The sequence below is a fragment of the Nerophis lumbriciformis genome, linkage group LG33 (assembly GCF_033978685.3).
Source record: "Nerophis lumbriciformis linkage group LG33, RoL_Nlum_v2.1, whole genome shotgun sequence".
Lineage (NCBI taxonomy): Eukaryota > Metazoa > Chordata > Actinopteri > Syngnathiformes > Syngnathidae > Nerophis > Nerophis lumbriciformis.
In genome coordinates this window covers 19,793,358-19,816,392 of record NC_084580.2, presented here as the reverse complement: position 1 = coordinate 19,816,392, position 23,035 = coordinate 19,793,358, and the positions used below count along the sequence as shown (strand labels likewise).

General features: G+C 42.3%; 1 protein-coding gene across 2 annotated transcripts in view; it reads left to right on the top strand.

The window, feature by feature from the left end:
- The window catches only part of ephb3a (eph receptor B3a), a 253,578-nt gene that overhangs the window by 98,722 nt on the left and 131,821 nt on the right, over positions 1–23,035 (top strand). For both annotated transcript variants that reach the window (XM_061928803.2, XM_061928804.1), the window contains exon 3: positions 9,779–10,451. In XM_061928803.2, the coding sequence (XP_061784787.1) occupies positions 9,779–10,451 (673 nt within the window). The remainder of the gene's footprint in view (positions 1–9,778; positions 10,452–23,035) is intronic.

Genomic DNA, 23,035 nt, shown 5'->3' with positions numbered 1-23,035 from the left:
TCGGGTGAAGTCCTTCGTCGCTCCGTCGATCGCTGGAACGCAGTTGAGCTTCGGTGTTGATGAGCAGATGAGAGCTGGCGTAGGTAGAGAGCTAATGTTTTTAGCATAGCTCTGTCGAGGTCCGTAGCTGAGTTAGCTTCAATGTTAGCAACAGCATTGTTAAGCTTTGCCAGGCTAGAAAGCATTAACCGTGTAGTTCATACTTGCCAACCTTGAGACCTCCGATTTCGGGAGGTGGGGGGTGGGGGCTTGGGGAGGGGCGTGGTTGGGGGCGTGGTTAAGAGGGGAGGAGTATATTGACAGCTAGAATTCACCAAGTCAAGTATTTCATACATATACATATATACAGAGGTGGGTAGTAACGCGCTACATTTACTCCGTTACATCTACTTGAGTAACTTTTGGGATGAATTGTACTTCTAAGAGTAGTTTTAATGCAACTTACTTTTACTTTTACTTGAGTATATTTATAGAGAAGAAACGCTACTTTTACTCCGCTACTTTTATTTACATTCAGCTCGCTACTCGCTACTAATTTTAATCGATCTGTTAATGCACGCTTTGTTTGTTTTGGTCTGTCAGACAGACCTTCATAGTGCCTGCGTTTCAACAAATACAGTCACTGGTGACGTTCACTCCGTTCCACCAATCAGATGCAGTCACTGGTGACGTTGGACCAATCAAACAGAGCCAGGCGGTCACATGACCTGACTTAAACAAGTTGAAAAACTTATTGGGGTGTTACCATTTAGTGGTCAATTGTACGGAATATGTACTGTACTGTGCAATCTACTAATACAAGTTCCAATCAATCAATCAAAAGTGTGAAGGAAAAAAGACACTTTTTTATTTCAAACGTACATCTCGTCACAAGCCTAAAGACTGACTGCACAGTTCCTGTCTTCACAATAAAAGTGCCGCTCCATCGTGCCTGCGCTTTCAAAATAAAAGTCTCCGAAAGCCAGCGCAAACAAGCTAGCAAGCTACGGAGTTTGCCGCCAATGTATTTCTTGTAAAATGTGTGAAAACGAATGTGGAAGCTGGACAAATAAGATACCAAAAACCAACCACTTTCATGTGGTATTAGACAGAAAGGAGGAACTTTTTTTCTCCTGCATTTGAAAACGTGGACGCTATCAGCACTACTGTCTGATTACAGTCAATGCAAGTCATCAGAATCAGGTAATACACCAACTTATATTCTTGTCTTCATGAAAGAAAGGAATCTATATGTGTTAAACATGCATGTATATTCATTAAAACACCTTTAACATGTAAACAAAAACGGAAAAATAAATAAATATAAATGATATACTGTATATATCAATGTATGTGTATATATATATATGTATATATATATATATATATATATATATATATATATATATATATATATATATATATATATATGATAGGTGTGTGTATGTTACTCATCAGTTACTCAGTACTTGAGTAGTTTTTTCACAACATACTTTTTACTTTTACTCAAGTAAATATTTGGGTGACTACTCATTACTTTTACTTGAGTAATAAATCTCTAAAGTAACAGTACTCTTACTTGAGTACAATTTCTGGCTACTCTACCCACCTCTGCATACATATATGTATATATATATATATATATATATATATATATATATATATATATATATATATATATATATATATATATATATATATATATAGTAAAAATGTATTTCTTTTTTTTTTTTTTTAATTAATAAATATATTTATTTTTAGGTAAAATAAACATAATAATACAATTTATCTCTAGTCTGGATGATTTAGTTCTTGTCACCCTGTTGTCCTCCCGTCATGAAAAAAGGCTGTCCTCACTCAGGTCCGCATGGAGCTGGAGGGGGCGTGGCCTCCAGCTTCGGCTGAAAATCGGGAGATTTTCGGGAGAATATTTGTCCCGGGAGGTTTTCGGGAGAGGCGCTGAATTTCGGGAGTCTCCCGGAAAATTCGGGAGGGTTGGCAAGTATGGTGTAGTTACAGGTCCGTGGTTTAATAGTATTGTTGATTTTATGTCTATCCTTCCAGTCAGGGGTTTATTTTTTAGGGATATTGCGTGACGGGTACAATTTTGAAAAAAAATTCTAAAAATAAAATAAGCCACTGGGAACTGATTTTTAATGGTTTTAACCCTTCTGAAATTGCGATAATGTTCCCCTTTAATAGAGCTCTGAGCGTCTTGAACAAGCAACGCCTCCTACTGTTTTATATCTTTGTTTTTTTGCAGCGTGTGTTTGCTTTCCGGGAGTACTAAAAAAAAAAAGAAGCAAATCAGACATTGTCGGCGGTAAAAAGAAACGCTCAATGCTTGACGAGCTGCACACAATCCGCGCATCGTGTTCCTCCCAAACAAAGCAATGTGCAAACACGCAGATAAACCAAAGCGAATCCCCACAGTGTGTCAGGGCGACTCGGGAGCGTAGACAGCCTGATAATTGAAAGCACGTTGAGCACATTAGAGTCCAAAATTAAGGTTTTCCGCAGAAACCCTTTCGCCCCCGTAAGGAGTGCTGGGAAAATAAAGCAACGTGAATTTGACCTGAGGGCTAACAGCCCGACAGACCTCCCCCCCCAACTCCTGGCCAGTGTCATTTGTCTTCGCCACGTGAGCGCAAAGTCAGTCAATGGAAATGGCAGGTTGCCATGGAAACGGCCATCGGCAGCACTGCCTTTTCCTAAACGGGCCGAGTCTTGAGTGTCCTCGTATCCATGAAGTTATATGTCCCCCCCCCCCCCGGAAGACAAGCCCATACGTTCAGGGAGCCACGATTATCATATTTGTCAGGTAGCGCGTCGACGTGTTGCTGGTGATTTACGACATCGAACGCCGAACTCTCGGGCTCATCGCGCCGGGGGGAATAAATTGCACGGCAGCTCAAAGACGTGAGATGACTTATGCAGGTATTTTCCCCCGCCGGTGAAATCAACTACGGCGAGCTTATTTGTTATGGAAACGAAGCATTCAGTCTGACTCGGAATTAAGAAAAAAGATTGACTCGCCCCAAGGTGGTTGTTTAATGCAGTGTTTTTCAACCTTTTTTGAGTCAAGGCACATTTTTTTGCGTTGAAAAAATGCGGAGGCACACCACCAGCAGAAATCATTAAAAAAACGAAACTCAGTTGACAGTAAAAAGTCGTTGTCACAATTGTTGGATATGACTTTAAAGCATAACCAAGCATGCATCACTATAGCTCTTGTCTCAAAGTAGGTGTACTGTCACCACCTGTCACATCATGCCCTGACTTATTTGGAGTTTTCTGCTGTTTTTCTGTGTGTAGTGTTTTGCGCTCCTATTTTGGTGGCTTTTTCTCTTTTTTCGGTATTTTCCTCTAGCAGTTTCATGTCTTCCTTTGAGCGATATTTCCCGCATCTACTTTGTTTTAGCAATCAAGAATATTTTAGTTGTTTTTATTCTTCTTTGTGGGGACATTATTGATTGTACATTGTGGACGCCGTCTTTGCTCCACAGTAAGTCTTTGCTGTCCTCCAGCATTCTGTTTTTGTTTACTTTGTAGCCAGTTCAGTTTTAGTTTTTTTCTGCATAGCCTTCTCTAAGCTTCAATGCCCTTTCTTAGGGGCACTCACCTTTTGTTTAGTTTTGGTTTAAGCATTAGATACCTTTTTACCTGCACCCTGCCTCCCGCCGTTTCCGACATCTACTTGCTGCCACCTACTGATATGGAAGAGTATTACACGGTTACTCTGTTGAGCTCTAGACAGCATTGACCAGTCAACAACAACACATCATTTGCAGACTATAATTACTGGTTTGCAAAAAAATATTTTTAACCCAAATAGGTGAAATTAGATCATCTGTATCTCACGGCACAGTGGTTGAAAAACACTGGTTTAATGGACTATACATATATTGACTAACTGGGCCGATATGTGAATTGAATTGAATTAAAGTATTTATTTCAAACCTGATACAGTACAACAACACACATTTTTTTTTATTTATGTTATTTTACATTTTGGCAGAGACATTCATGCAAGGCTTAAAAAGGGGTTGGATGTTATAATATCCCAACCCCAATATAATACAAGAACAATACTATACAAACAAAAATAAGAAAAGTTCCTGTACATTAAAAATACAATAGTACCACTGTTACTATGAGCAGGCCCGGCCCTAACCAATCTGGCGCCCTAGGCAAGATTTTAGGTGGCGCCCCCCCCACATCGGCAGTGAAGTGTATATACTCACAAGAAACCGAATAGCTTTGTCTTTGACCTTTTTTTTTACTTAAAGAAAGCAAATTAACAATCAGAATAGTTAACAAGATAAAAAAAAATATGAATAAATAAATGAATGCAAAAATAAAAAATTAATATATGAAATACAATATATTTTACATACATATTGCTTAATTAACATTAATGATGTGCACTTTAACAACTAGGCTTACAACTATACCTAATATATAAAGGGGTGGAAAAGTGACTATTACCTGCAGGGCAAACATTAGCTAACCAGAAGGCAATAACAATGTAAACAAAAAACACCTGCTTAAAAGATCTAATACAAATGTCCCTGAGGAATGTAAGGTGGGAGTACTGTAATTACCTAACGTTACATTATTATTTTCCATAACAATTTAGCCCCCTCCACAATATTAACCCGACGTTAAAACAGAACTAGCTATTTATTGATTAGCAATTGCCGAATCATGTAACATTAGCTTAATACTAAAAAGCCAGGTTACTATCACATTCTGTAACAGACAAATAATTTCATGTAGGCTAACGTTACCTACCTGCTACCTCTTGTCTTTTTCTCGTTTCTCCTCCTCTTCTTTTCTCTTTTTTCTTCCCTGGGCACCTGACAGTTTTGGCCGTTTTGACATCTTGTGTTGATTTTTTGATGTGGTGACGTCCAAAAAGAGTCATGATACGGGAAGGGAGGGGGCGCACCGTGCGGGGGGGGGGGGGGGGTTGGGGTTATTTCATATGTTGACCAGAGGGGGAGCACTTAACATTTTTACACACACTTGTTATTTCGTATGTTGACCAGAGGGGGAGCACTTTTAAAACCGACACACAGTTAATTTGAAAAATCCCTTTTGGGACCACCCTCATTTTGATAGATTTCACCACCAGGGGGTGCAAATGAGACATTCTCTATTAGATGCAATGGTTTTCAGTATTGGGACCATGATTTATGTCATCACTTGTTCACCGGTCCTCATATGGAAGCTACTTTTCCTTGTTGATGTCTCAAGAAGGGTAGAAAAGAAGAACACACACACACACGCACACACACACACACACACACACACACACACACACACACACACACACACACACACACACACACACACACACACACACACACACACATTCTTGTATTTCTTGAGACATCCGAAAAATGCCTACCTTTTTAGGACCACTCTTTCTAGCTATATAAAATTTGTATTTACAACATTAATAATATATACATACTATGCAAATATAAAAAGGTAAGCTTTTAGTACATTTTTTTTGTTTAATTTTTTGTTTGTAATTGGTTTTTAATCTTCATTATTTACTTCAAGTTATTACAGTATGTCTCTATATACATATATATATATATATATATATATATTTTTTTTTTTTAAATACATTTTGGCCAAAGGGGACGCCTTTAAATTTTGTACACACACTTGTTATTACATATGTTGACCAGAGGGGGAGCACTTAACATTTTTACACACACTTGTTATTTCATATGTTGACCAGAGGGTGGAGCACTTTTAAAACCGACACACAGTTAATTTGAAAAATCCCTTTTGGGACCACCCTCATTTTGATAGATTTCACCACCAGAGGGTGCAAATGAGACATTCTCTATTAGATGCAATGGTTTTCCGTATTGGGACCATGATTTATGTCATCACTTGTTCACCGGTCCTCATATGGAAGGTACTTTTCCTTGTTGATGTCTCAAGAAGGGTAGAAAAGAAGAACACACACACACACACACACACACACACACACACACACACACACACACACACACACACACACACACACACACACACACACACACACACACACACACACACACACACACACACACACACACACACATTCTTGTATTTCTTGAGACCTCCGAAAAATGCCTACCTCTTTAGGACCACTCTTTCTAGCTATATAAAATTTGTATTTACAACATTAATATTATAAACATACTATGCAAATATAAAAAGGTAAGCTTTTAGTAAATGTTTTTGTTGTCGAATTTTTTTGTTTGTAATTGGTTTTTAATCTTCATTATTTACTTCAAGTTATTACAGTATGTCTCTATATACATATTTATTTATTTTTTTAAATACATTTTAGCCAAAGGGGAGGCATTTAAATTTTTTACACACACTTGTTATTCCATATGTTGGCCAGAGGGGGAGCACTTTACATTTTTACACACACTTGTTATTTCATATGTTGACCATAGGGGGGAGCACTTTTAAAACCGACACACAGTCAATTTGAAAAATCCCTTTTGGGACCACCCTAATTTTGATAGGTTTCACCACCAGGGGGTGCAAATGAGACATTCTCTATTCGATGCAATGGTTTTCCGTATTGGGACCATGATTTATGTCCTAACTTGTTCACCGGTCCTCATGTGGAAGGTACTTTTCCTTGTTGATGTCTCAAGAAGGGTAGAAATATACACACACACACACACACACACACACACACACACACACACACACACACACACACACACACACACACACACACACACACACACACACACACACACACACCATACTTGCCAACCCTCCCGGATTTTCCAGGAGACTCCCGAAATTCAGCGCCTCTCCCGAAAACCTCCCGGGACAAATTTTCTCCCGAAAATCTCCCGAAATTCAGACGGACCTGGAGGCCACGCCCCCTCCAGCTCCATGCGGACTTGAGTCCGCTTTCCCACGATATAAACAGTGTGCCTGCCCAAACACATTATAACTGTAGAATGATGGAGGGCGAGTTCTTGGTTTCTTATGTGGGTTTATTGTTAGGCAGTTTCATTAACGTCCTCCCAGCGCGGTAACAACACACAACAGCAGCAGTCATGTTTTTGTCTACCGTAAAGCAATTCGTCTGCCGTAAACAGCAATGTTGTGACACTCTTAAACAGGACAATACTGCCATCTATAACATCAATAACATATACGGCTTTTAGAGAGTACAGTGCACAACTGCGCACACAACAAGGAGACGAAGCAGAAGAACGATGAAGATACAGGCATGGCAACGCCGACGACGAGTAAGATGAAGAAATACGCTTCGTTGCACCTTTCCTGCCTGAGTCCGGCGATTAGTTGCAAATCTTGCTTTATTGATTGCTTGCACACAGCCAATCCAACACAAAACAAACTAGTCCCCGCCCGCACTCACGCTACCGCTCCCTCTCTTCTCTCGCCCACACACTCGCTGACATCGCTCAACTATTAAAGGGCCACACACACACATACGCTACTCTCATAACAGCTTGTTAGTTCCAAGCCGCAGCTGCGATTGGACCTGGATAGCCTCCGGGAAGAAGTAGTGGACTACCAAGTGCTTGGCACTGAAGATCTTCCTCGGGAAGCAAAGATTGACCGGTTTTGGGCCACGCTAGGGAGAGATGGAAGATTCCAGACTCTAATGCATGGTTCGACAAATAGTGACAGAGAATAGAACAAGGGTGGACAATTCAACCCTTAACTCAACAACGAGTAGATGAGTGTTATGTGTGTGTATATGTGTAAATAAATGAACACTAAAATTCAAGTATTTATTTTATTTATATATACATATACAGTATATATAATAAAATAAATATATATATATATATAGCTAGAATTCACTGAAAGTCAATTATTTCTTAGATATATATATATATATATATATATATATATATATATATATATATATATATATATATATATATATATATATATATATATATGTCTTAATAAGGTTATCCAAAAAATAGTGCTCGATACCGCAGTAGAGCGCAATATATGTATGTGTGGGAAAAAAATCACAAGACTATTTCATCTCTACAGGCCTGTTTCATGAGGGGGGGTACCCTCAATCATCAGGAGATTTTAATGGGAGCATTCGCATACCATGGTTTATATAGGGCACAGAGTGGGTGGGTACGGGCTGGCCTAGGGGCGTGGTGATTGGCTCATGTGGGTGTTTCCGTCTATGGCGGCATGTTGTTACAATTTCGCTGCGCTTGTTGAGGGATGACAGGTCTGGACGGTAAATAATAAACAGTTTCTCTTTCAAGCATAGGTTGCATCTTTTATTACCACTATTGTAAGGTGTGCTGGATGCAAGAATTTGCCATGTTATTGAATATTCAACATTATTGTCTTTGAGGTCCCAAATGTGTTTGCTGAGTTCTGTGGTATTTCGCAGGTTTTTGTTCCTGAAAGAAGCCTTGTGATTGTTCCATCTGGTTTTGAATTCTCCCTCGGTTAATCCTACATATGTGTCGGATGTGTTAATGTCCTTGCGTATTACCTTAGATTGGTAGACAACTGATGTTTGTAAGCACCCCCCCGTTGAGAGGGCAATCAGGTTTCTTTCGACAGTTACATGCTTTGTTGGTTTTGGAGTCGCTCTGTCCGGGGGTCGACGGCTCATTTGCAATTGTTTTGTTGTGGTTTGAGATGATTTGTCGTATATTGTTCATGCAGCTGTAGCTCAATTTAATGATGATTGAGGGTACCCCCCCTCATGAAACAGGCCTGTAGAGATGAAATAGTCTTGTGATTTTTTTTCCCACACATACATATATATATATATATATATATATATATATATATATATATATATACATATATATATGAAATACTTGACTTGGTGAATTCTAGCTGTAAATATACTCCTCCCCTCTTAACCACGCCCCTAACCACGCCCCACCCCTAACCACGCCCCCGTCCCACCCCCGAACATTGGACACAATCCTAATGGCCTTTTTCTGCAGAGTGACTAAAGGCTGTAGATGAGATTTATAACAATTTCCCCAGACTTCAACACAATAGTTTAAATACGACATAATAAATGAATGATCCAATAACAGCAGAGCATTGGTGTTCAATAAATGACATGATCTCCTCATCATTCCAACACATTTACCGTATTTTTCGGAGTATAAGTCGCACCGGAGTATAAGTCGCACCTGCCGAAAAGGCATAATAAAAAAGGAAAACAACATATATAAGTCAAACTATGAAAAAAACTGCGACTTATAGTCCGAAAAATACGGTATTTAGAATGCACAGAAAAGGGAAAAGCGTGTGTTCCTTACGTGTTAAACGCCCGTATAAATGCAGACCAAGCCTGTTTTTACGACTTCTGATCAACATCCGGCCTGTTTGTCAAACAGCCGTGATGCGTGAAAAGGGGTTTTAATGAGAAAAATGTGCTCCCATTAATAGTCTGCACATAATGAATAGAATTTCTTGACTGATGCTTGCGGTTCCAATCATTACGGCTGCAAATTATTCCTCACAGTCCGTACCCGACACAATGTGGGATGTGTGTTTTTTTTTTTTATCAGATGTCATTTCACACTTTTGAATGTGTTCATGCTTCACCGCTTTGTATTAGCGAGCTCTATGTTTAATACGACTTTGGTATTAATTAAAACACGACCGATAAGCGCCTATCTGCTGTGGTTCGGTCCTTTGCTGAATGAGAAATATACTCTTTGTCCAATTATTTTAAATGTATCTAACTATGCACCTTGTTTCCCTTTTGTTGTTTTCCAACCCACAGTGGGAGGAAGTCAGCGGCTATGATGACTCCATGAGCCCGATCAGGACCTACCAGGTGTGTAATGTCCGACAGCCCAACCAGAACAACTGGCTCAGGACGGACTACATCCCCCGCAGGGGCGTGCTGCGAGTCTACGTGGAGCTCAAGTTCTCCGTACGTGACTGCGCCAGCATCCCCAACATCCCCGGCTCCTGTAAAGAGACGTTTAATCTGTTTTACTACGAGTCCGACGGGGACGCCGCCACAGACGCCAGCCCCCTGTGGAGGGAGAACCCTTACGTGAAAGTGGACACCATCGCCCCAGACGAGAGCTTCTCCCTGCTGGAAGCCGGCAGGATCAACACCAAAGTGCGGAGCTTCGGGCCGCTCTCCAAGGCCGGCTTCTTCTTGGCCTTCCAGGACTTTGGCGCCTGCATGTCGCTCATCTCCGTCAGGGTCTTCTTCAAAAAGTGCTCCACCACTATCGCTAATTTTGCCGTCTTCCCGGAGACCGCAACCGGCGCCGAAGCTACGTCCTTAGTCATCGCCCCGGGGGCCTGCGTGACCAATGCCATGGAGATGTCCGTCCCGCTCAAGCTGTACTGCAACGGCGATGGCGAGTGGATGGTTCCAGTGGGTGCCTGCACCTGTGTCGCTGGTTTTGAACCCACTGCAGATCGGACCCAATGCCAAGGTACGGTATTTTCCGCACCATAAGGCGCCCTGGGTTATAAGCCGCGCCTTCAATGAACGGCATATTTCAAAACTTTGTCCACCTATAAGCCGCCCCGTGTTATAAGCCGCATCTAACTGCGCTAAAGGAATGTCAAAAAAACAGTCAGATAGGTCAGTCAAACTTTAATAATATATTGCGCCCCGGGAATCATTTTTGGTGATTTAACCCCCAATTCCAACCCTTGATGCTGAGTGCCAAGCAGGGAGGTAATGGGTCCCATTTTTATAGTCTTTGGTATGACTCGGCCGGGGTTTGAACTCACAACCTACCGATCTCAGGGCGGACACTCTAACCACTAGGCCACTGAGCAGTCGGAGCTGGGAATGACATCACTGCCGAGTTGAGAGCGTTCCAGTCACTAAGTCGGAAATCAAGATGACCACGTCCACAAAGGCTATTTTTGCGTTTGCCTTGTCTGAATGTAAACAACTTATGGGAAAATGTGCAGTCTTTCCCAAAACTTCAAATACAGTGGATGAAGAGAAAACAGATGTTATTGCTAGCGACGTATATGAAATAAATAAACACTACAGTGACGTTACCAACCATAAACGCACAGCAATACATTGTATATACCGTATTTTCCGCACCATAAGCCGCCCTGGGTTATAAGCCGCGCCTTCAATGAACGGCATATTTCAAAACTTTGTCCACCTATAAGCCGCCCCGTGTTATAAGCCGCATCCAACTGCGCTAAAGGAATGTCAAAAAAACAGTCAGATAGGTCAGTCAAACTTTAATAATATATTAAAAACCAGCGTGATGTGGGCGCGCATGGAGTCGTATATCAACATGGACGGAGCTGCGTGAAAAAAGCCACCCGGCCTCTTCGCGTAAACTTCCCTTAACCACTCGCTCATCTTTTCTTCATCCATCCATCCCTTCGAGTTAGCTTTTATGATGACGCCGGCTGGAAAGGTCTCTTTTGGCAAGGTCTTCCTTTTGAATATCACCATGGGTGGAAGTTTCTGGCCATTAGCATGGCAAGCTAGAACCACAGTGAAGGATGACTTCTCATTCCCTGTGGTGCGAATATTCACCGTACGTGCTCCCGTTGTATCCACAGTGCGGTTCACAGGAATATCAAAAGTCAGTGGAACCTCGTCCATGTTGATAATGTTCTCTGGCCGGATCTTTTTTTCAGCTATCTTGTTTTTACAATATGCACGGAAAGTAGCCAGCTTTTCTTGAAAGTCTTTAGGCAGTTGCTGTGAAATAGTAGTCCGTGTGCGGATGGAGAGATTGCGTCTTTTCATGAACCGGAAACCTGTCGCTTAGTAGGAGCCATTTTGTGGTCTTTACAGATGTAAACACACAAAGGAAATGAAACGTAATATCCGCGCGCTTCTTCTTCTTCTACGGGGGCGGGTGGTTGCTTACAGTAGAAGAAGAAGCGCTTCCTCTTCTATGGGGGCGGGTGCTTACCTTGGCGGTTGCTTGCGTAGAAGAAGAAGCACTTCCTCTTCTACGGGGAAAAAAGATGGCGGCTGTTTACCGTAGTTGCGAGACCGAAACTTTATGAAAATGAATCTTAATATTAATCCATATATAAAGCGCACCGGGTTATAAGCCGCACGGTCAGCTTTTGAGTAAATTTGTGGTTTTTAGGTGCGGCTAATAGTGCGGAAAATACGGTATGTGTGTTTTAATAGATATTTTAAAGGCCTACTGAAATGCGATTTTCTTATTTAAACGGGGATAGCAGGTCCATTCTATGTGTCATACTTCGCGATATTGCCATATTTTTGCTGAAAGGATTTAGTAGAGAACATCGACGATACAGTTCGCAACTTTTGGTCGCTGATAAAAAAGCCTTGCCTGTACCGGAAGTAGCAGACGTCACAGGTTGTGGAGCTCCTCACATCCGCACATTGTTTACAATCATGGCCACCAGCAGCGAGAGCGATTCGGACCGAGAAAGCGACGATTTCCCCATTAATTTGAGCGAGGATGAAAGATTCGTGGATGAGGAAAGTGAGAGTGAAGGACTAGAGGGCAGTGGGAGCGCTGTGAGATGCGGGTGGGACCTGATATTCAGCTGGGAATGACTAAAACAGTAAATAAACACACTCTATTAGCCACAACACAACCAGGCTTATATTTAATATGCCACAAATTAATCCCGCATAACAAACACCTCCCCCCTCCCGTCTATGTAACCCGCCAATACAACTCAAACACCTGCACAACACACTCAATCCCACAGCCCAAAGTACCGTTCACCTCCCCAAAGTTCATACAGCACATATATTTCCCCAAAGTCCCCAAAGTTACGTACGTGACATGCACATAGCGGCACGCGCGTACGGGCAATCGATCAAATGTTTGGAAGCGTACTCACGGTACCGTGTCTGCGCATCCAACTCAAAGTCCTCCTGGTAAGAGTCTCTGTTGTCCCAGTTCTCCACAGGCCAATGGTAAAGCTTGACTGTCATCTTCCGGGAATGTAAACAATGAAACACCGGCTGTGTTTGTGTTGCTGCAGCCTCCCGCAATACACCGCTTCCCACCTACAGCTTTCTTCTCTGCCGTCTCCATTGTTCATTGAACAAATTGCAAAAGATTGACCAACACAGATGTCCGGAATACTGTGGAATTTTGCGATGAAACCAGACGACTTAATAGCTGGCCACCATGCTGTCCCAAAATGTCCTCGACAATCCGTGACGTCACGCGCCGGCGTCATCATACCGAGACGTTTTCAGCAGGATATTTCGCGCGGAATTTAAAATTGCACTTTAGTAAGCTAATGGCATGTGTTGCAATGTTAAGATTTCATCATTGATATATAAACTATCAGACTGCGTGGTCGGTAGTAGTGGCTTTCAGTAGGCCTTTAAATCTCTGAATGTTTTCAACTCCTGTTGCAAGTGTTGAGCAGATCAATACTGTGTAGACGTTACTCAGTTGACACTAGAGATGTCCGGTGTTATCGGCCGATAAATGCTTTAAAATGTAATATCGGAAATTTTTCGGTATTGTTTTTTTTTATATTTATAAAAAAAAAAAAACACAACAAAAAAAATGATATCGATGTAGTTTTATTTTATTTTTAAATTTTAAATTTTAAATTTAAATTTTTTTAATTTTTTAATAAATACCGAAAATATATATCAATACAGTCTGCAGGGATACAGTCCGTAAGCACACATGATTGTGCGTGCTGCTGGTCCACTAATAGTACTAACCTTTAACACTTAATTTTACTCATTTTCATTAATTACTATTTTCTATGCAACTGTTTTTATATTGTTTTACTTTCTTTTTTATTCAAGAAAATGTTTTGAATTTATTTATCTTATTTTATTTTATTAATTTTTTTAAAAAGGACCTTATCTTCACCATACCTGGTTGTCCAAATTAGGCATAATAATGTGTTAATTCCACGACTGTATATATCAGTGTTGGTAATTAAGAGTTGGACAATATCGGAATATCGGATATCGGCAAAAAAGACATTATCGGACATCCCTTGTTGACACGTTAAACTAAAAAATGCATCAACTCTTCTGGTTGCACTCTTTTTGCACTGAATTGCTTCTAGACCGTAAATTTCGGACTGTAAGGCACTCTTAAAATCCTTTAATGTTCCCAAAAATCGACAAGGCGCCTTATAGGGATAAGATAAGAAATTGTCGAGTTCGACCCCATTATCGAATCCTCTTATCGAACCGATTCCTTATCGATTATCTTATCGAACCCAGATAGGTTGTTGTATATTGGAAAAAAACACAATATTTCGTTTAACAAAAGCTCACTTTTATTTTATAAGAAAAAAATAAAATAAAATAAATATTGACTGTTACCCCTCCTAAGAAAATAAAATGAATAAATATTGACTGTTGTTACCCAAAGTATATTACCGGTAAGTGGGATTTTTCAGAAAAACAAATATATACAGTAACACCAAAACAACCTGTCTCTGTGATCACTATAGGTGAATAGCCATGCCTTGAGGCGTTTTTTTTCCGGTCCATTATTTTTGCTGCTTGCGTGACATCACAGGGAATGACGTAGCTCAGTCTAATGACCGAGCTACGTCATTTCCTGTGATGTCCCACAGGGCATTTCTTGTGGGACGGGATTCGTTTCCAGGGATTCGATTAAAGAACCAACTCTTTTTCTTTACTATAGTGGCCTCGATAACGGGAACCGGTTCTCAAAAAGGGATTTGAGTCCATGGAATGGGTTCTTTTCTTATCGAACGGTTCTTTTCTTATAGAACAACCGGGAGAACCGGTTTCGAACGTCATCCCTAGCGCCTTATAAAATACCACTCATAGTCACACACACACTAGGTGTGGTGAAATTACTCTCTGCATTTGACCCTGCCCCTTGTATCACCCCCTGGGAGGTGAGGGGAGCAGTGAGCAGCAGCGGTGGCCACGCTCGGGAATCATTTTGGTGATTTAACCCCCAATTCCAACCCTTGATGCTGACTGCCAAGCAGGGAGGTAATGGGTCCCATTTTTATAGTTTTTGGTATGACTCGGCCGGGGTTAGCCGGTGCACTTAATGTACAGAATAAATGGTACCGTATTTTTCGCACCCCCGGCCAAACTATGAAAAAAAAAGCGATTTATAATCCGAAAAATACGGTAAATGGGTTATCCTTGTATCGCGCTTTTCTACCTTCTGCGCTTTGACACTATTTCCCCATTCACACACACATTCACACACTGATGGCGGGAGCTGCCATGCAAAGGCCCGAACCACGACCCATCAGGAGCAAGGGTGAAGTGTCTTGCTCAAGGACACAACGGCCGTGACGAGGTTGGTAGAAGGTGGGGATCGAACCAGGAACCCTCAGGTTGCTGGCACGGCCACTCTCCCAACGGCGCCACGCCGTCCCCAATAATTCTGGTTGTGCTTACACACCTCGAAGCAATTTTATTTGGTACGTGGTGTAGTGATAAGTGTGACCAGTAGATGGCAGTCACACATAAGAGATACGTGTAGACTGCAATATGACGCCAGTAAACAACACCGAAACTTTAAATGTTCCATTGAAAATAAAGAACATTACACACGGCACTTAAAAATCCGTCAAAATGTTTTAGTACGACTTTGAACCGGCACCACTTGATGGATTGTCGGCCCATTACGGCTACCGTAGTCAGAGATATACAAGTATTACTACAGTGTGTGTATAAGGACCGCAAAATGGCACCCATTAGCAGACATATTATGTGGCGTTTTGTTTCACAATATTATGCAAAACCAACTTTTCTTACCTTCTGGTACCTGCTGATGTGTATTTGAGATCTGCATGAGTCCTGAAAATTTGCGATGCCATAGTCGATAAGCTTCTTTTTTTCACTATCTTCTTGTTATGGGACATTCACCCTCTGCTGTTGCCATTTCTAATATAAAGTAGTGTAAAGTTCCTACTTATATCTCGCTATGGAAGTGCTAAAAACTACCGGTATAGTGAGTTTACATTATTCACCCAAGGAACTTTAGTTATTAGAGAGTTCCGGTCGGATGGTTTTTACTGGACTCATTTCCGGCGTTGTTGTTGCACTGGTGAGCCACGGATGAGGAGATGCTGCTCTGTTGTTTATTTAATAATAATAATAATAATATATTTTATTTGTAAAAAAAAAAGTGCTACAGGGTATTAAAATTAAATAAAAATAAAAAGATAATAAAAAATAAATACAAATAAAAACTAGAACAGCCAAATAGCTAGAACTAGTATGGATATATCTAAAAAAAAATGGCTTTTTATTTTTATTTTTTAAAAGAAGGGTTTTTAAGCCTTTTTTTAAAAGCATCCACAGTCTGTGGTGCCCTCAGGGGGTCAGGGAGAGCAGGCTGGGAGCAGAAAGCCCGGTCTCCCATAGTTCGTAGCTTTGTCCTCGGAGGTTGGAGGAGGTTATTAACGCCTGTCCGGAGCGGAGGTGTCGTGTGGAGGATTTGGGGGGTGAGTAGTTCTTTGAGGTAGAGGGGGGCATTTCCATGGAGGCACTGGAGACTTTGTATTAAATCCTAAGTGGAACAGGAAGCCCAGTGAAGGGATTTGAGAATTGGTGTGATACGGTCATATTTCCGCACTCTCATCAGGATCCTAGCAGCACTATTCTGTATGTATTGCAGCTTCTAGTAAAGTCTGAATGTCATTGAAACAGTTCGCTCCATCTTTTGACACGTCTTCCACTCCCGTCCTTGCACGCTACACCAAAGATGGTGGAGAAAAGACGCTGCCGAAGGTGAGCCGCGTAAATAAGACCGCCCACAAAACGGCGCATCCTGAAGCGACTGTCAGAGAGCGACTTGAAGATGATCTGTAAAATATCATTTATGCAACATTTTGACCAAAGAACTACCATTACATGTTATGTGGACCACAATATAATGTCTTCAATTTAGAAAAAAAAATCATAATAATGTGCCTTATAACCCGGTGCGCCTTTTGTATGAAATGGATCTGAATAGACCCGCTCATCGGCAGTGCGCCTTATAACCCGGTGTGCCCTATGGTCCAAAGGATCCAAATAACACACCAATAAGCAAGTGCAAACTCTAAAAGTAGTGCAAGTGCAAGTACCGTAAATTCCGGACTATAAGGCGCTGCTTTTGTCCTACACTTTGAACTGTGCGGCTTATCAAATGGTGCAATTTATGGATAATGCAATTAGTTTAAAAAAAAAAACTAGTTTGTGCTATGGCGCCATCTTTTGGACGAGTTTGCTCACTGCAGGTCCTGCAGTGTCCTTCAGTTTAGTGCTTTCAACTAGAGATGTCCGATAATGGCTTTTTTTGCAGATTTCCAATATTGTCCAACTCTTAATTTCCGATTCCGATATCAACCGATACCGATATATACAATCGTGGAATTAACACATTATTATGCCTAATTTTGTTGTGATGCCCCGCTGGATGCATTAAACAATGTACCTTTACCATGAATTGATTAACGTAGACCCCGACTTAAACAAGTTGAAAAACTTATTCGGGTGCTACCATTTAGTGGTCAATATGTACTGTACTGAGGGAGGTGCTGGACATTGAGTCCAAATAGACCATGTTCCGCGCCTCTATTGTCGAGGCGGCTGATTGGAGCTGTGGCCGCAAGGTAGTTGGTGCTTGTCGTGGCGGTAATCCTAGAACCCGTTGGTGGACACCGGCGGTGAGGGAGGCCGTCAAGCTGACGAAGGAGTCCTATTGGGTTCTTTTGACTCATAGGACTCCTGAGGCAGCGGACAGGTACCGACAGGCCAAGCGGTGCGCAGCTTCAGCGGTCGCAGAGGCAAAAACTGGGAGGAGTTCGGGGAAGCCATGGAAAACGACTTCCGGATGGCTCCGAAGCAATTCTGGACCACCTTCCGCCGCCTCAGGAAGGGGAAGCAGTGCACTATCAACACCGTGTATGGCGAGGATGGTGTTCTGCTGACCTCGACTGCGGATGTTGTGGATCGGTGGAGGGAATACTTCGAAGACCTCCTCAATCCCACCAACACGTCTTCCTATGAGGAAGCAGTGCCTGGGGAGTCTGTGGTGGGCTCTCCTATTTCTGGGGCTGAGGTTGTTGAGGTAGTTAAAAAGCTCCTCGGTGGCAAGGCCCCGGGGGTAGATGAGATCCGCCCGGAGTTCCTTAAGGCTCTGGATGTTGTGGGGCTGTCTTGGTTGTCAAGACTCTGCAGCATCGCATGGACATCGGGGGCGGTACCTCTGGATTGGCAGACCGGGGTGGTGGTTCCTCTCTTTAAGAAGGGGAACCGGAGGGTGTGTTCTAACTATCGTGGGATCACACTCCTCAGCCTTCCCGGTAAGGTCTATTCAGGTGTACTGGAGAGGAGGCTACGCCGGATAGTCGAACCTCGGATTCAGGAGGAACAGTGTGGTTTTCGTCAGCTCTATACTCTCGGCAGGGTCCTTGAGGGTGCATGGGAGTTTGCCCAACCAGTCTACATGTGTTTTGTGGACTTGGAGAAGGCATTCGACCGTGTCCCTCGGGAAGTCCTGTGGGGAGTGCTCAGAGAGTATGGGATATAAAGTAAAGCCGCTGCTCCTCCACATCGAGAGGAGCCAGATGAGGTGGTTCGGGCATCTGGTCAGGATGCCACCCGAACGCCTCCCTAGGGAGGTGTTTAGGGCACGTCCGACTGGTAGGAGGCCGCGGGGAAGACCCAGGACACGTTGGGAAGACTATGTCTCCCGGCTGGCCTGGGAACGCCTCGGGGTCCCACAGGAAGAGCTGGACGAAGTGGCCGGGGAGAGGAAAGTCTGGGCTTCCCTGCTTAGGCTGCTGCCCCCGCGACCCGACCTCGGATAAGCGGAAGAAGATGGATGGATGGATGGATGTACTGTACTGTGCAATCTACTAATACAAGTTTCAATCAATCAATCGTTGAGGGGTTGAAGTGGGTGGGAGGCAAGGTTTGGTGGTAGCGGGGGGTGTATATTGTAGCGTCCGGGAAGAGTTAGTGCTGCAAGGGCTTCTGGGTATTTGTCCTGTTGTGTTTATGTCGTGTTAAGGCGCGGATGTTCTCCCGAAATGTGTTGGTCATTCTTGTTTGGTGTGGGTTCACAGTGTGGCGCGTATTTGTAACAGTGTTAAAGTTGTTTATATGGCCACCCTCAGTGTGACCTGTATGGCTGTTGATCGAGTATGCCGCATATATTATGTGACTGGCCCGGCGCGCTGTTTGTATGGAGGAAAAGCGAACGTGACGACAGGTTGTAGAGGACGCTAAAGGCAGTGCTTTTAAGGCACGCCCCCAATAATGTTGTCTGGGTGGAAAGAAATTCGGGAGTCTCCCGGGAGGTTGAAACCGATCATTTCCGATATTACATTTTAAAGCATTTATCGACCGATATTATCGGCCATCTCTACTTTCAACCGAAAGTAGAAGTGCGATGTTCTACATACCCTGTTTCCATATAAGTTGGGAAATTGTGTTAGATGTAAATATAAACGGAATACAATGATTTGCAAATCATTTTCAACCCATATTCAGTTGAATATGCTACAAAGACAACATATTTGATTTTCAAAATGATAAACTTTTTTTTTTTTTGCAAATAATCATTAACTTTAGAATTTGATGCCAGCAACACGTGACAAAGAAGTTGGGAAAGGTGGCAATAAATACTGATAAAGTTGAGGAATGCTCATCAAACACTTATTTGGAACATCCCACAGGTGAACAGGCAAATTGGGAACAGGTGGGTGCCATGATTGGGTGTAAAAGTAGATTCCATGAAATGCTCAGTCATTCACAAACAAGGATGGGGCGAGGGTCACCACTTTGTCAACAAATGCGTGAGCAAATTGTTGAACAGTTTAAGAAACACCTTTCTCAACCAGCTATTGCAAGGAATTTAGGGATTTCACCATCTACGGTCCGTAATATCATCAAAGGGTTCAGAGAATCTGGAGAAATCACTGCACGTAAGCAGCTAAGCCCGTGACCTTCGATCCCTCAGGCTGTACTGCATCAACAAGCGACATCAGTGTGTAAAGGATATCACCACATGGGCTCAGGAACACTTCAGAAACCCACTGTCAGTAACTACAGTTGGTCGCTACATCTGTAAGTGCAAGTTAAAACTCTCCTATGCAAGGCGAAAACCGTTTATCAACAACACCCAGAAACCCCGTCGGCTTCGCTGGGCCTGAGCTCATCTAAGATGGACTGATACAAAGTGGAAAAGTGTTCTGTGGTCTGACGAGTCCACATTTCAAATTGTTTTTGGAAACTGTGGACGTCGTGTCCTCCGGACCAAAGAGGAAAAGAACAATCCGGATTGTTATAGGCACAAAGTTGAAAAGCCAGCATGTGTGATGGTATGGGGGTGTATTAGTGCCCAAGACATGGGTAACTTACACATCTGTGAAGGCGCCATTAATGCTGAAGGGTACATACAGGTTTTGGATTAACATATGTTGCCATCCAAGCATGGACGTCCCTGCTTATTTCAGCAAGACAATGCCAAGCCACGTGTTACATCAACGTGACTTCATAGTGAAAGAGTGCGGGTACTTTCCTGGCCCGCCTGCAGTCCAGACCTGTCTCCCATCGAAAATGTGTGGCGCATTATGAGGCCTAAACTACCACAACGGAGACCCCCGGACTGTTGAACAACTTAAGCTGTACATCAAGCAAGAATGGGAAAGAATTCCACTTTCAAAGTTTCAACAATTAGTTTCCTCAGTTCCCAATCGTTTATTGAGTGTTGTTAAAAGAAAAGGTGATGTAACACTGTGGTGAACATGCCCTTTCCCAACTACTTTGTCACGTGTTGCAGCCATGAAATTCTAAGTTAATTATTATTTGCAAAAAAAAAAAAAAAAGTTTATGAGTTTGAACATCAAATATGTTGTCTTTGTAGCATATTCAACTGAATATGGGTTGAAAAGGATTTGCAAATCATTGTATTCCGTTTATATTTACATCCAACACAATTTCCCAACTCATATGGAAACGGGGTTTGTAGATCAGCTTTGCGTGCTATTAAGTTTGCATGTTTCAATACACGAAAACCTCTAGTAGATCAAGCCCTGATAGTCATCCGCAATCAATTCCACACAATTCTCAACGCTCCCTCATTACGGCCATCCCTGCATCAAATCTGAATGGTATTTAACCCGCTCTGCTTAATAGTTTCATTGCAAGTCACCCCAGTTTGTGCCCTCTAGGCGTGCATTGTGTGGCTGGTGAATAGAGGTGAAGGAGGGTGGAGGAGGGTATGAATTAATGAGGTGTTGCAGAGAGGAGCAGCATACAAATACAGTAAGAGCAGGGAAGATAGCAGGAAGGCACAGAAAAGAGGGCCAATAGAGGGAAAATGCAGATAACAGCATTTGAAGCCCAGAGACGCGTGGAAGTGCCAAAGAGGGAGTGAACAAATGAAAAAGGGAGGACAGGGGGTGCTGCGGGACAGACGAGCGTCGCCTTCTCTCCCACCTGGGCGGGAGAGACATTGTCGAACACGCCGCCAAGACACCCGTTGTCGTCATTTGGTGGCCCAAGGTTAAAAGCTTGACAGAAAAAAAGCTCTCCAGGACCTCAGCCAGGGGGTTTGCCACGAGGAAGCGTCATTTCCTCTGCGGCCCGGCGAATTAATCTTACGGGCGACGGCGCTCATTAACAGCGTTCGGAGCGACGTGAGCCAACACGGCCACGCTGACATTAATCACTCAGACGTTTCATTTGTCGCCTCAGTCTGGCTGCTGCGCTCGGCCAACACTCTCCAAGAGGCGCTGAGAAGGCGGAGGAGGAGAGCAATCCAGTAAAATATCAAAGAATTAAGTTCAATGTCCAAACTTCTTGATTTGGGGGTCGCATTGGGCGAAAAAAATTGGCCGGGGGCGGAAAGCATGTAAAGTAACAATATATATATATATATATATATATATATATATATGTATGTGTGGGAAAAAAATCACAAGACTATTTCATCTCTACAGGCCTGTTTCATGAGGGGGTTCCCTCAATCATCAGGAGATTTTAATGGGAGCATTCACATACCATGGTTTATATAGGGCACAGAGTGGGTGGGTACAGGCTGGCGTAGGGGCGTGGTGATTGGCTCATGTGTTACCTAGGAGGTGTTTCCGTCTGTGGCGGCATGCTGTCACAATTTCGCTGCGCTTGTTGAGGGATGACAGGTCTGGACGGTAAATAATAAACAGTTTCTCTTTCAAGCATAGGTTGCATCTTTTATTACCACTATTGTAAGGTGTGCTGGATGCAAGAATTTGCCATGTTATTGAATATTCAACATTATTGTCTTTGAGGTCCCAAATGTGTTTGGGACCTCAAAGACAATAATGTCTTTGAGACAATAATGTTGAATATTCAATAACATGGCAAATTCTTGCATCCAGCACACCTTACAATAGTGGTAATAAAAGATGCAACCTATGCTTGAAAGAGAAACTGTTTATTATTTACCGTCCAGACCTGTCATCCCTCCCTTTTTTGGATAACCTTATTAAGACATATATATATATATATATATATATATATATATATATATATATATATATATATATATATATATATATATATATATATATATATATATGTATATATATACATATATATCAGTGACGTGCAGTCACTAGATCATCATGGAAAGAAAGAAAATGTAAAGAGAAAAAAAAAAAAAAAAATTGTTATATGTATCCAGTGATTATACTATAAAGTTATTTTCCATTTAACTTCACCAGTTTTAGATTATTTGTATTCAAAATCGCTGAATTTTCACATTTGCCGTTCAAATACTGAGAAGAGACGGTGCAGTGAACAGCAGCCAGTTGAGGCACGTCACTCAGTGCCTCAACATGGATTCCGGACTCGGCTAACTGCTGGTCTGCTGTGCAGTGAGACCGTATTGCTATATGAATTATATTATACATTTCCATAGTTTAGTTAGCTGAGGTGTATAATGTACAGTGTATTTTGTCAACAACTGTATGTGTGTAACGTATGTCTTGTGCTGAGCGATCATAAAACGGCTGCAAAAGACGCACTGGCTGAGGCTCCAGTAGCCCCGCCTCCTGCACCCCCCGCCGTAGAATTGTTATATCA